This window comes from Aythya fuligula, chromosome 2 (genome assembly GCF_009819795.1).
Source record: "Aythya fuligula isolate bAytFul2 chromosome 2, bAytFul2.pri, whole genome shotgun sequence".
Lineage (NCBI taxonomy): Eukaryota > Metazoa > Chordata > Aves > Anseriformes > Anatidae > Aythya > Aythya fuligula.
Genome location: NC_045560.1, coordinates 7,383,231 through 7,396,731, shown reverse-complemented (window position 1 = coordinate 7,396,731; position 13,501 = coordinate 7,383,231). Strand labels below are relative to the sequence as shown.

The 13,501-nt window shown below is 39.7% G+C and overlaps 1 protein-coding gene across 8 annotated transcripts in view; it reads left to right on the top strand.

Annotated features, from left to right (window-relative positions):
- The window catches only part of KMT2C (lysine methyltransferase 2C), a 193,244-nt gene that overhangs the window by 100,353 nt on the left and 79,390 nt on the right, over positions 1 to 13,501 (top strand). For 7 of the 8 annotated variants that reach the window (XM_032181531.1, XM_032181539.1, XM_032181538.1 and 4 more), the window contains 6 exons: positions 3,497 to 3,668; positions 4,863 to 4,977; positions 5,694 to 5,866; positions 6,652 to 6,809; positions 9,335 to 9,448; positions 11,244 to 11,983. In XM_032181531.1, coding sequence (XP_032037422.1) covers positions 3,497 to 3,668; positions 4,863 to 4,977; positions 5,694 to 5,866; positions 6,652 to 6,809; positions 9,335 to 9,448; positions 11,244 to 11,983 — 1,472 coding nt within the window. The remainder of the gene's footprint in view (positions 1 to 3,496; positions 3,669 to 4,862; positions 4,978 to 5,693; positions 5,867 to 6,651; positions 6,810 to 9,334; positions 9,449 to 11,243; positions 11,984 to 13,501) is intronic. The other variant, XM_032181535.1, reaches the window with a different exon arrangement.

Genomic DNA, 13,501 nt, shown 5'->3' with positions numbered 1-13,501 from the left:
CTTTGGGCCCTCATGGGATGCACCCCAGAGCCCTGAGGGAAGGGGCAGATACCACTGAGAGGGTGCTCCCTGATCTTTGATCAGTCATGGTGACTGGGAGAAGTACCTGAAAACTGGAGGAAAGCAAATGTCAGAGCTGTCTTCAAGAAGGATAGGCAGAAGGACCGAGGGAAGTACTGGCTGGTCAGCATCAGGACCTGGATGAGCTGAAGAAATATGCTGACAGGAACCTCATGAAGTTCAGCAAGGAGAAGTGCGAAGTCCTGAACCTGTGGAGGAGCAACCCCAGGGACGAGGACGTGCTGGGGGCCACCCAGCTTGGCAGAAAAAGGATCTGGGGATCCTGGTGGACACCAAGTTGAACACGAGCCAGCAGTTGTGCCCTGGCTACAAAGAAGGCTAATGGTATTTTGGGCTTTATTAAGCAAAGTATTGCCAGCAAGTTGAGGGAGGTGATCCTTCCCTTCTGCTCAGCACTGATAAGGCCACACCTGGGCTGTGGTGATCACTTCTGGGCACCTTGGTACAAGCCATGGACCTACTGGAGAGAGTCCAGTGAAGGGCCATGGAGACGAATAAGGGATTGGAGCACCGCTGTTATGAGGAGAGGCTGAGAGAGCTTGGACTGTTCAGCCTGGAGAAGAGAAGACTTGGAGAGACCTTATCTGTGTATGGAAATACCTGAAGGTAATGTGTAAGGAGGTTGGAGGTAGGCTTTTTTCGGTGGTGCCCAGTGCCAGGACAAGAAGCGGTGTCTGAACATCAGGAAGCACTCCTTCACTTCACCTCAGCAAGGTAACTGCGCACAGGTTGCCCAGAGAGGTTGTGGAGTCTCCCTCCTTGGAGATTTTCAAAGTCTGTCTGGACACGGGCCTAGGCAAGTGGCTCTAGGTGGCCCTGCTTGAGCAAGGGGGTTGGACCAGATGGTTTCCAGTGGTCCCTTCCTACCTCAACCAGATGGTGATTCTGTAATACAGAGACCATACTTCTTACCCAGTTTGTATTTTTGCAAGTTTGGAAACGGTTCACAGCACAGAAACCCTGTAGTCTTAACATCCATCTTGTGGGAGACTTGAATTTTAAAAGCGATGTCTGTAGAGTGTTCCTGTGATGCTAGCAACTGTTCCAAACGCTCACATCCTCCTGTATCTTGAGAAGTAATTAATTCTGTCCTCAGAAGTCCTGGTTTGTTTTTCATCCCCTCATGTCAGATTTGTTCTGCCCACTCTTCTTTTATTTCTTCTTACCCAAAGTGGGCTGAGTGGTGCTGTGTGTCGCAGGTGAGGGCAGCCAAAATAATGTGTGAGCTTCATCGTGTGGAAGGGAGACACAGAGGAGATGCTGCTTGCAGGAGGAGGGAGGAGTGAGCAGGTTGTAGCCGAGCTGACTCCGTGCCCTTTGCTATCTCTTGCCCTGCGGTGCTGGGAGGTAGGTGGGAGACCCCTTGTGCTCTCCTGTGCTGGCCTCCTGAGCTTTTTGTGCCTCAGCCATCAGATGCTGAGAGCACTCTGCAGCCATGGGTGCTTTAGAGCTGAAATTTGCAGAAGGATCAGAGTTTTCCTCGTTCTTAAGTCTCGCCTGCCCACCCTCACCTGGAGTCTTCACTGAGCAGGACGCGGCAGTGCTGCCTCTGGCCACAGCCAGGTAACATAGCCCAGGTCTAAAACCTCCTTCTGCAGTTAATCATGTCTCAGAGAGTTGAAAATCCCAAACTAGGGTAAGTGTTGTCTGTTCAGGTGAGGCACATCCTCGGTCACCACAGATTGTTAGAAATACAAAGAACAAAACGCATTTACTGACCACATTTTGCTCATACTTGTCTATGGTTTCCTTCCAGTCAGGCTAGGTTGTTTCCAGTTTATTGATTGTCTTGTACAATTCTGCATTTTTGCCTTCCTAGTATAATTCATGGGGAAAATATAATAACCAGTACTGAAAGTAAATTAAAATTATGAATATTTACCTTTTTATTCCATTAAAAAGGTAAATTTATGTATTATGTAGAGGGAAGAACAGAATTCTGCTTTTCTCTTTCTCTAGTCTGAGTGAATACTCAGATCTTAAATTGATTCAACTAAGAATGAATGGAAAAAGAAGTATTTGATCTTAGGAGCTGGTATTGTAGAAATTTCAAGGTTCCTGACTTCATAATGAAGTATAAGAAGACCTAACACACAAGTTTTTATTATATATACACTATATATATATCTATTTCTGCAGTTGAATATATGTATATAAAGATAAACACAAGTGGACTCAGAGAAGATGAGTCCAATATTAAAATTGCAAGGTGAAACATGTACAAATTTAAAAACTGGCAGAAGATAGACCAGTTCTGTCTCAACCCAGGCCTTTTCCTGCCCTGTAACTGCCTTCAGGTGCAGGTTTCCCTTCTGGTTTGTAACTGGGGCCAGCAGAGGGAGCATTGGGAGCACGGGAGGGAGACTCCCTGCTCCTCAGTGCAAACCACCGTGACCCCAGTCGTTTGGAGGAACAGCTGCAGGAAAAGACCTGATCCCTGAAGCGTTAAAACAGGGCAAATTCAATCACTATGCAAGATAGCTCTGGTGAACCACCTCTGTTTTAGCAGCCATGAGAAGTTGAGCATGCTTAATGCAAGTGTAATCTCCAGAGAGTTGAGCAGTGGAACTGCAATACTGCTATTTAACAGAGGTAAATGGGATTTATTTGTAGAGGCCTCACATTTATAGGAAGGACAAAGCATCCGTCTTCCAAGTCACGGAAAGCATTCTGTCTTCCTTAATGTCATATTTTCAATTCAGATATGGAGGCATTAGGGTGCCGTAAGATTATTACTTTTTTTTTTTTTTTCTCTTGACATAGATAAAGTTACCAGAAGTCTGTATTTAAAGGTTTTATAAAAACTGATGTGTGGTAGGACCAGCTGAACGAATACATTGGTTTAGACCTATTTTTCTAGTGTGTGAACCCAAGAATTTGTGTGTTCAGGCATGAGCAAGATGCATGCTCGCGCTCCTGTTTTTTTAAAAAAACTGAAAGTGGTGCACAGCAAAGTTAGTATGTATATATATATAAATATGTATTGTAATAACAATGTGGAAGGGTTCACTCAAATGCTTGTCTTCTGGCAGTTTTTAGTTCATACTGATAGGCTTGCTTGCCTTAGCTCAAGTTAGAGCAACCATGTTGCAAACACCTCAGATAAATAATTGTTGTATTCTGCTAGGAGCTTTATTTGTACTTGTTCCAGATAAGAATTGGACCTAAACCTGTAAACCTGTTTGTTTTGCTGAGACTTTTATTAAGGTTTAAAATGAATGTATTTCTGTTATGAGAAGATCAGTTGAGTATATCAAAAGACCAAACAGAAGGAGTGGTTACTAAGTATATTAATACAGTTCCAGTTCTGTAAGAATGATCAAGTTTTGTATGGATAAAAACTACTGAAAAAAATTCTTGTAAATTGTTCATAATTTCAAATGAAATAATAATTGGCAAAATGATTTCTTTGTAGCAAAGGAAGAAGCAAATTGTGCGGTGTGCGACAGCCCTGGAGACCTCTTAGATCAACTTTTTTGTACTACCTGTGGCCAGCACTACCATGGGATGTGCCTAGACATACAAGTTACACCTTTAAAACGAGCAGGTTGGCAGTGTCCTGATTGCAAAGTGTGCCAGAACTGCAAGTAAGTAAGACTCCTGTGACACAAGGGGAGGAGGTTCTTAGATTTACTGTGATTTTAAAACGTATATTTTATTAAGAGTTCTTTTTATCAAAAAGTTGTAGATCATTGCCCTGATACGTGTTAAGATGTTATATTAATTGAAGTAACTGGTCAGATCCTTGTGTTGGCATCTGTCTTCTAAAAGCTGAGCTGGATTTTCTGCACTTTCTACCCCCAGGGTTATTTTCAACTTGGCAGGTTCAAGAAAGCTGCAAAAGCTTCTGATTTCATCATCCTTTTATGCAGGAGGAATTTGGTCAAATTTACTAAATTAACAAATTAGTTTACTGTAGCACCTTTCCTGTCTGGGAACCTGGGTTCTTGTTCAGCTGACATTTCAGCAGTGCGTGTACCAATTATGGTGTAGCTCCACTGCAACAGGCCATCCCTGCTGTTCTGTAGTATCTTTCAGAGGCAGATAACAAGTCATTCTGAAAACAATCCTAAGGCTTCGCTGAGCAAATGAAAAGAAGTAATATGAGTGACCACGATTGAATTGTTACTCCAAACAAGTGCTGAGACAGCAAAGCATGATTGTTGCCACTTAGAAAACTGTGACCGCTTGTGCACTTGTTCTCGTAAAACCTAATCTGATGGGCAGTGTAAGGTTCTTTGCTCACTTGCTTTCTTTAAGGGTTTAACAGAAAAGATAAGAATTTTGTACAGCTTCAGTCAGGTCAGCTGGACAGTATGAAGGGAAAATGCCACTTTGCTGCTGTTTCATGTACCTGAGCACTCAGTGCTGTGTTCTTTTCCAAGAACGCTCACTATCTGGCGGCATTCAGATCCATTCACTTTAAAAAAGATTGTTCCCTGATCACGCACAGCTGACAGCACATTTTTGAACTGATTTTGAACTGATTTCAGTACAGAAATGCTATTAAATCTGCCTACGCTTGTTTAAATGAAAATGGGCTGATTTCTAGAAGTCTGGCTGCCACAGCCCTGATAGCACTTTCCAAAGTAAGCATGGCGACTTAATTCATACTTAAATGTGAACTTAAGGGTATCCTCTTTGGAGCCATTTATAAGTGGTGTTCATGTGTTCTCATGTGCTCAGCTATCTGCCTTTCTACTTAGACTTCTCATTAAACAGAATTTTTGTTATGGCTTGTTTCAACAATTTTTTCATACCACTGTTTTTGTTGTTTTTAGACATTCTGGGGAAGACAACAAGATGCTGGTGTGCGATACATGCGACAAAGGCTATCATACTTTCTGTCTACAACCAGTTATGGACTCGGTACCAACAAATGGTTGGAAATGTAAAGTAAGTTGAAAGAATAATTCCTTTTCATTATATTTGGCCAAATTTTGCTACCCAGATGATGCTGGTCTAGCTGTATTGCAGATGGGTGTTAACCATGTAACATACCTTGCAATTTCTGGAGAAAGCCTGCTTGTGTGTAGCCATGTGGCTCCACAGGGGAGAAAGGAAGAATAGGATCCAAGTGGAGTGGATAACCTCTGCTTAGTGACAGCTGATCTCATGAACTAAACCACACGTAAACTAAAACCTGTGCAATGTACTGCATGTAATCTATCCTCGAAGGCTTGTTATATGCAACCACTTCGTGCTTTCCAGAAGGGCAGTTCTGTAGCTCAGGGTTACTGTAGATTGGGGGAGGGCAGGGTGAATTTCTTGTTTTGTCAATAACTTTGTGAGTAAGTAATAATAAAAATACAATTTTGAGTTAACAAGGGAAATCAGTATACACAAGATATCTATAATTTCATGGTCAATTTGTGGTAGTCATAGGGAGACAGATAAGAAATGCTCTTCTCAGGTAAGGGAGTAGTTCAAGGAAACTTCTTGCAGTTGCACAGTGTCTCCGTGTTCTGTTACCAGATTCTGGAAATTTTTTTAGTATTGTTAAAGATCGAATTTTTCTTTAGTATAATTCAGAAGAGAAAAATGTCAGTTAATGGCATTTCTATCACATTGTGAAATATTGTAACTAACAAATGAATTCTTGTGATCTCTAGAACTGTAGAGTATGTGCTGAGTGTGGCACACGAACCAGCTGTCAGTGGCACCATAATTGTTTGGTGTGTGACAGTTGTTACCAACAGCAAGACAACTTATCCTGTCCTTTCTGTGAAAAACTGTGCCTCCAAGACTTCCAGAAAGATATGTTGCATTGTCACATGTGCAAAAGGTAAGAATCCTAATTTTTATTAAGTGGTACCAAAATGCCTAAAGCTTATAGAAAGCTGTATGACATTTCATGGATTTTTGTGAAAGGTATAGATGGTGCATGATGCATGATGCTGTTATATCTTTTCATACAAAATCTTGATATTCCAACCCTAAATACAATGGACAATATTAGGTAGTCTTATTTTAATTTTAGCAACTAAGTTGTAATTGGCAGTTATCTGCCCTTTCCGGCTAGTGAGGTGTAAAGAGAAATATGTGCTGCTGTTGCTTCTTAGATTACATCTATTTTATGAGTAAACAGACAAGAAGGGTCATCATCCTAATTTTTATAGGCAGGGTATTTTAATTTTTACATGTATATTGATGTAAGACTGTTTACATGTGTTCTCTGTTTCATTTTACATGTTTTTTCCTATGCCAGAAATAAAAAGAATAATAATAATAATTTAAAAAAATAAGCTATTGGGCATCTTAAAGAATGTAGACTATTTCATATTCAGTGCTTTGTACCTTGCTGTGCAGCATTTTCATATGGCTACACATGTTGTGCTTTCTGATTGGCTTTAGCAACAGTTTCGGTCTTCATGTTTATACTGACATACAAACATATCCATATCATTTTTATTTTTTCAAAATTCCCTCTAGTAAAATATTGATTGATTTTTTTTTTTTTAATTTCCCCAGAGGAATGGAGAACCGTGCCATTTTTCAACTGATTCTTAGCAATATGTTTTATATTTTTTATTACTAAAATCACATTTCACACTAAATTAATCTCCCCAGGTGGATTCACATAGAATGTGACAGATTTCCAGGTAGCGAATTGGAGTCTCAGCTGAAGGACTACATCTGCACTCTCTGTAGACAAGAAGGGGATCAGACTCAGTCATGTGATGTAATGGATACTTCTGAACTCATTCCTGAACCTGACAGTATAACAGGTAATCAAATGTCATTTTTATATCTGCAAAACACTAACATCAAATCCAAGTATCTGCAGATGTCTCACTAAGGCTTCTGTGAACCAGCCACTCCTACGTTATCCGTTCCTTTATTTAACAAACAGCAGCTTCTCAAGCAGTCTGTGCATTCACTGTCCTCTAAATGTGCTGTCCGTCTCCTTGGCTTCGGGACCCTGTATTAGAAACATAGGCAAATAAGCACCTCTATGGTAGCTCTAAGCCTTCACAACTTGTAGCTGTAAATTTATATAGTCTGTTCGTTTGTTTTTAAATTAGTATAGTTCATAAATGTACTCATTTGAGAAGTCTCTCGGGAAACTCGTGTCTACCAGGCACAAGCCAGCTTCTGGTAGATGTTCCTGGAGACATCTAGTTTTCCCCTGTCCCTCTTGGTACTTGTCCATCACGTGCTGCCCATTTGCCTCACTCTGTCCAGGTAGGACACAGCAGTGGGAGCTGGGCTGTGTTCAAGAGCCAGGTGCATTTCACTAAACAGCTTTTAATCAGGTGTTCTTTTCAAAACAGTTTGTCATTAGTCATCGTCTTTCTGAGAGCTTCTTGTCTAAACAGACAAGCCAAGCAAAAAGCAGAAAGGGAAGATGCAGAAAAATATCTTTTTTTTTTTTTAAAGTACTCAGCAATGGTAAGGAAATACAGAGAGAACTTGGATCTCTTGATCTGAGTCTGGTGAGTCATCCACAAGACCTGGGAAATGAAATAATAACTGAAAGCTTTTCTGTGTTTGTACCACGTGCTCTGCTGGATAGTGCCTACTCATGCAAGCTGAATGTCCTAAGAGAAATGCAATTATCATTTAATTTGGAAGCAGGGTAAAATCTAACAGATTAACTGCTCTCCCACCGCCACGTGCACTTCTGATGTCTAAACAGCAATACCTGTGCTCTGATCTTCTGTTAAAAGAAACTGATAGCTCAGTCGCATAAGTTTCTGTTTTCGAAAGCCCAGTAATTTTTGACTGGAAGGTGTTGGACTACAAAAGAGCCGTAGCTTTTATGTGTTCAGACTGAAGTTTTGCATAAGCAAGACATTCACTTTGATGTACGTGTGAGCGTGTACCTTTGGTGAGCGGTAAGGAAACGATGAAAAAGATAACCTCAGAGAAAGGGCAGAGACAATAGGCAAATGAGTGGAAGAGCTCTGTCAGTGAACATGTGCACCAGGTTAGAGTAGCAACTTCAGACTTTGAAGATAACTCCTGTTCTGAAAGATTAGTAGAAGCTGTTAGTCTCGCAGCATTTAGGTAATTTAGGAAGAAGTCTGAGTCATATTTAAACTCCCAGTCTTCTAATGGAAACCCTTTTGAGTAAGTTACAGGTTTCTTTGAAAGGCTAAAGTTTTAAGTAATTCTTCTTTTACAGTTTCTGGCTAGTACAGTGACATTGACGAGCATACTTTTCTCCCCAAGGAAGAATAGGGCTGTCATCTCAACTACTAGGAGCAATCTGGAGCTATTGCATGACTACAGTCATGCCGTGTTTTATGCCCAGCAGAACACTTTGGCTCCAAATCTGATTTTACTGTACAAATCTAAATGATCATTTCCTCAAAGCTAACACAGCGCTTTAAAGATAACAGAGTCTATAAGTAGATTTTAGGTGCTAAAAGTAGCATCACCTAATAATTCTAGGCTTTATGAACTTTAAAGAGGCCTTCCTTAACAGAAAGCTATATGCGTTCACCATTTTTGTGCTAATGTCCCTGAAGGATCAGTTCCTCTTGAGCTAGCAGTTACTTACATGCTTTGTTTTTCTTGCTCCTGCTTTGTCTAGTGCATTTTAATGAATTTCCTCTACTGAAAAAATCTTTTACATGAGAAAAAAACACACGCTTCCTGTTTCTGTGCTCTGTAACAATACTGTCAACTGAACAAGGACTCAGTAGCACCTTTTTCATACAATTTCATATTCTAGTATGAGGAGATTGTAGATAAAGGTGTTGGTTCTAAAGCAGCAAAATGGACTGTTAATGTTGTTGGAGTTCAACAAATGGGTTGAAAATTGGTACTCAAGTGCTGATAGTAGATGGAACCTCATCTGTGTCATTGAACCGTTGTAGCATTTGTTTTAAAAAAAAATAACTAAAAAAAATGAAGCCTTTGTGCTACAAGTTCTGTTGAATTCAGCAGAGTGGAAATTGAAAAAACACCTTTTATATTGCTCAGGTAATGCAAAGGAGTCTGTGACTATGTCTCAATTATATTTTCACAATTAGGCATATATATATAATTAATTGCCTTACAGATCTTTTTCACCATGTGAAAGGTACAAAACAGCTTCAATGTTAATGAGAAAAAGACTTCTTCAAGGGGTACTATATATATATCCTCCCCAACTTTCTCGTTGACCTGATGTGCCCTAACTGCCATCATATAGATAAATATCATTCGGTTTAGCCAAAAGGTCAAACCTTGACAGAAACTAGTGATGCCGAACTAATAGAACAAACAGTTGTCAATTTTGACAATTTATTTGTCTTTCCCTAAGCTTGTACAAATGAAGTGGAGATGGAAAGTGGTGGAGAGGTTGCGACATTTCAGGAACAACCCATTACTGGTAATGGCTCCAGTCAAGAATCAGCTGTTGGATGCGTCACAGACGGTAAGAAAGAGTTTTGCAGTCTGAGAAAATACCACAACAGCGTTCAGAACCCTTTTCCATTCAGTAAGGTTTTAGTACTTTGTAAATTTAGGAGAAGAAATGCCTGGAAAAGCAGTAGGGGACAAATTGCTTGGGTTCCACTGTCTAAACTTTCAAGAAATAGTGTTTATTTTTTGGTTGAAGTAGTATTCCATTGAAAGGAAAGATAGTCTTCAGAAGAGTTGTGTAAGAGAAAATCATTTTAATTGTGTGGTTGGAATGGCTTTCTCCATAAGGTGGAAAAACAGATGCTTTCATACATCGGAGGATTACATTAAAAAAATCAAAACCCCCACTATTTGTTGCTGTTAAAATAAGGTTGCTCACACTTTCTCTTCAAGTCTATTTTGGTTTTAGCTGCAAGTAAATGGTACGTGGGAATTTCCCGTGGTGTGTTTTGGGGCACACCTTAGAGCTTTCCAGCTTGTGTTTTTGAGTTGTAACTCTGCAAGTGTATGTTTGGTTAAGGTTTTTACTTCTTCATTTTTTCATTTGCAAATAAAAGAGAATTTGTTTAATACAGCTCATCTGTACAGGGAGTGCTGCAATAGCTGATCATTTACATTCTGGGAATAAATGCATCTTAAAAACACACATCCAGTACTAGCCAAAGAAAAGAATACAAATAGAATGGGTTTGGGATCAGCGTAGCTTGCAGTAGGTACAGGGGCCATGATTTAAAACTTTATCAGAAAAGTCAGCAAAATGCTAGGCTCTGCACTGTAGAGGCTGAGGAGTTTGTGTAGCAGTGTGAATCTCAGAAGCACAAGTGGAATAGTAAATAAGTGGACTGTAAGAGAGTCAAGGTCTATCAAAAGAAGATATTCAAAGCCAAATTCAGAGCAAATGATGTGGTTATCCATGGATTAGACATAAGACTGCAACTCCTTGACAAAGAAAGTTGTGAATGAAAGGTGCTTGATTAGGTTACAGGGAAGGCTGGACAAATATTTGGAACAAAGTCTTTCAAGACATGACTAAACTGATAAATCATGTCAACTGTTTTTATTTCATGTGACTTCCTGAAGTCTGGAAGAGCGCTAGGAGGGAAATGCTTTTTATTTATACAAGTCCTGTGCTTCTTAGCTCTTTGTTTCTTGGCAGTGTTGAGACAGTTCCTTAAAACTAACTGTATACTAGTATATATCTTCAATAAGCAGAAATGAAAAAGAAGACACTACTTCTAGCTGCCTACACAGAAATGCATCTTCAGATTCCCCCCAAAATCAATCTAGGTTCTAGTGAGTGCTCTTTGTATTTTAAAGCAATGTTCCTTGTTGCATACTGTAGTTTTTATTCATTTGTGAACCTGATTTCTAGCAAAAGAGCAATGGGAGCTTTGCCTAGTACATACCTTTGGAAATTCTTTTCTACATTGTTACCAGCTGAGAAGTTGCCCCAGTACCTTAATGAAATCTTACTTTGCCTGAATGCCTTTTTGTAGACAACATGTGAAGGGGCACGTTTGAGTTTGCTCTTGAAAACGTCCTACTTGTCATTTACTCTGCTGTTTCCAGGGTGGGTAAAGAAGGGATTCAACAGTGGAAATACATGCTAAAAACACTGATTACTACAAACATAGGTTAAAGGAAAGAGATTTTTAAAGTATATTTTAAAGTATGTATAAAATTCAGTTAAATAAAATACATAATGTGTACATTATGTATATTATAAAATACATAAGGTGTACTTCTTGACCAGTACACTTGTGTAAGTTGTTGATTTTCATACTGAGCCTTAATACTGTTGTGCTTAGTTACAGGCGTATTGCCAGAAGAAAAGACCACAGAACTGGAAACAGAAGTCCCTGATGAAGTTAACTCTGCTGAAATGGAAATGTCTCCCCAAAAGACACCAGCAACTGGTGACAGTCAGACCGAGAAAATGATGGAAGTGATGGAAGGCGGCCAAGCTGTAATCCAGCAGGAGTTAGACAAACAAGTGGAAGAGACACAGCTGCTTCAAGGTAGCGTTGAGGCATCAGAAGTATCCACAGTAGACTCTCGGTCTCTGTCTTCAGTACCTGAGACCGTAACTGTGACGCCAGAAATACAAGGGAACGAAAGTAAAGGAGATGTTTGTATCCATGTAGAGCATCAACTGGAAATAATAAAAGTGCAAAAAGAGGTAGAAAAAGGAGAAACCCCTGAAAAGTCAGAAACACCAGCTCTTCTGGAAGTAGAAACTGCTTCTGCAAATGAAGGTGTTGCAAACAGTTCACCGGTTGCAGACAAACCCATAAAATCACCAGCTGAGACTTACCCCTCACTTCCCCCACCAGTTAACCTAACCAAGACAAACGTGTCTTCCTCACCGGATGTTTCCTTAGACTTGCATTCAGCACGGGATGTACCGCACAGCCAGCCCCCAGCGTTGCCTTCCACTGCTGGAAGTGCTCTCCCAACGACTTACATATCAGTCACTCCAAAAATTGGCATGGGGAAACCAGCCATCACCAAACGGAAGTTTTCTCCTGGAAGACCCAGATCAAGACAGGTAAGCATGTACAATATCTCACTGTATGTTTATGAAGCACATATTTGTTAAAATTTCGGTATAATACATGAAATCCAGTTATTTTTTAGAATACAGTATGCATTTATTCTCCCAAGTGAGTATGTAGCCAACTTACTCAAGAAATTATTCAAGAAATTCAAGAAAGGTCGGAGACTTCATGAAGATTCTGCAGTTAGAATTACAATTTCTATTGGATCATGTTTAGAACAAAATATAAGACCTACTGTATTTTTAATATATGTGCTACAAATGCTGGTATGCATAATGTTGTGTCGTTTAACTCCTCACTCTTTACATATTCATCTATTTTGGCTAATAGTTTCAAAGTGTTTTAACCTTTCTTAACCTGACTCCATAGAAAAATCTACAACAACTCCATTCCCATCGTGCTTCCAGATCTTTTTCTTAATAAACATTTTTAATGCTGTTGCAAATAATTAATGTTTTGTTCCATGAGCAAATACCATGCAAGAGCTGCCTGGTATGAATTGTTGTGGTTCGTCTAGGATTAAATTTGTTAATTGGAAAGAATGCTTAAGTCTTTAGCCTCCTGCAACATCCCGCTCTCTATCCTAGTCGCCTAGCTGGGGGAGAAATGGGTTATCAGAAAGTATGTCAGTGTGATGATCTAGTGTCTCATTTCTGTTCTCTTCACAATTTTATTTTTTAATCTTTGGGACTTCTGTGTCAGTAATTTAATGTTTTTATGAAGTTTGCACGGTTCTTTCCGTTTTCACATTAACTAAGAGTTCAAAAATAGAATCAAATTTTGGTTGTTAAGCTACCAGACAAAGTTCTGAAAAGGTGAAAATATGTAACAGAGGCAACAAACTTAAGAAATCCAATTTGGAAGGTTTTAGAGTATCTGGTTTGTTGGTTTTTGTGCTCTCACATGCAAGCAAGGCGGAGCTTATCGAAATAGACATTGAACTACCAGGAGGAAAGGGATTGATTACTTCTGCTGTGCTATTGTCTTAAAGCAAACAAACACAATCACTTAAAAAAAAAACATTTTCCTAATACTGTGTACTGTGAATTGATTTCCTCGGTTAACAATTTACCTTAGTTTATCATGACTTTTTTAAAGGGTTGGTGGAGTTCTTAGGCAGCCTAAAATGTAATCAGGATCAGGTGTTCTGCTGGGGAATTCTCTTTGTCTTGTTCTGTGTTCCAGTAGAAGTTGTATTTATTTTTCTGCGCAGTTTGCCCCTGCTCTCAACAGGGACCAGCATCATCATGCTGCTAACAAAATCAGCTAATTGGCAGAGAGCCCAGTTAGGACACCATGAAGGCTGCTCCCCGGCTGTAAATGCCTGTATCGGAATAGATACTCATCTCCTTAAAAAAAGGGGGGGGAAAAGCTGTAAAAGTGGTAGCAGGTTGTATATTATAGGTACAATATAGCTGTAGACATGAACATCTCAGTGTGTGCTGAGAGTAATGCAAATAAAATTGAGTTGAACTACAGTTTAGATGGAACAGAGGAGTAACAACCAA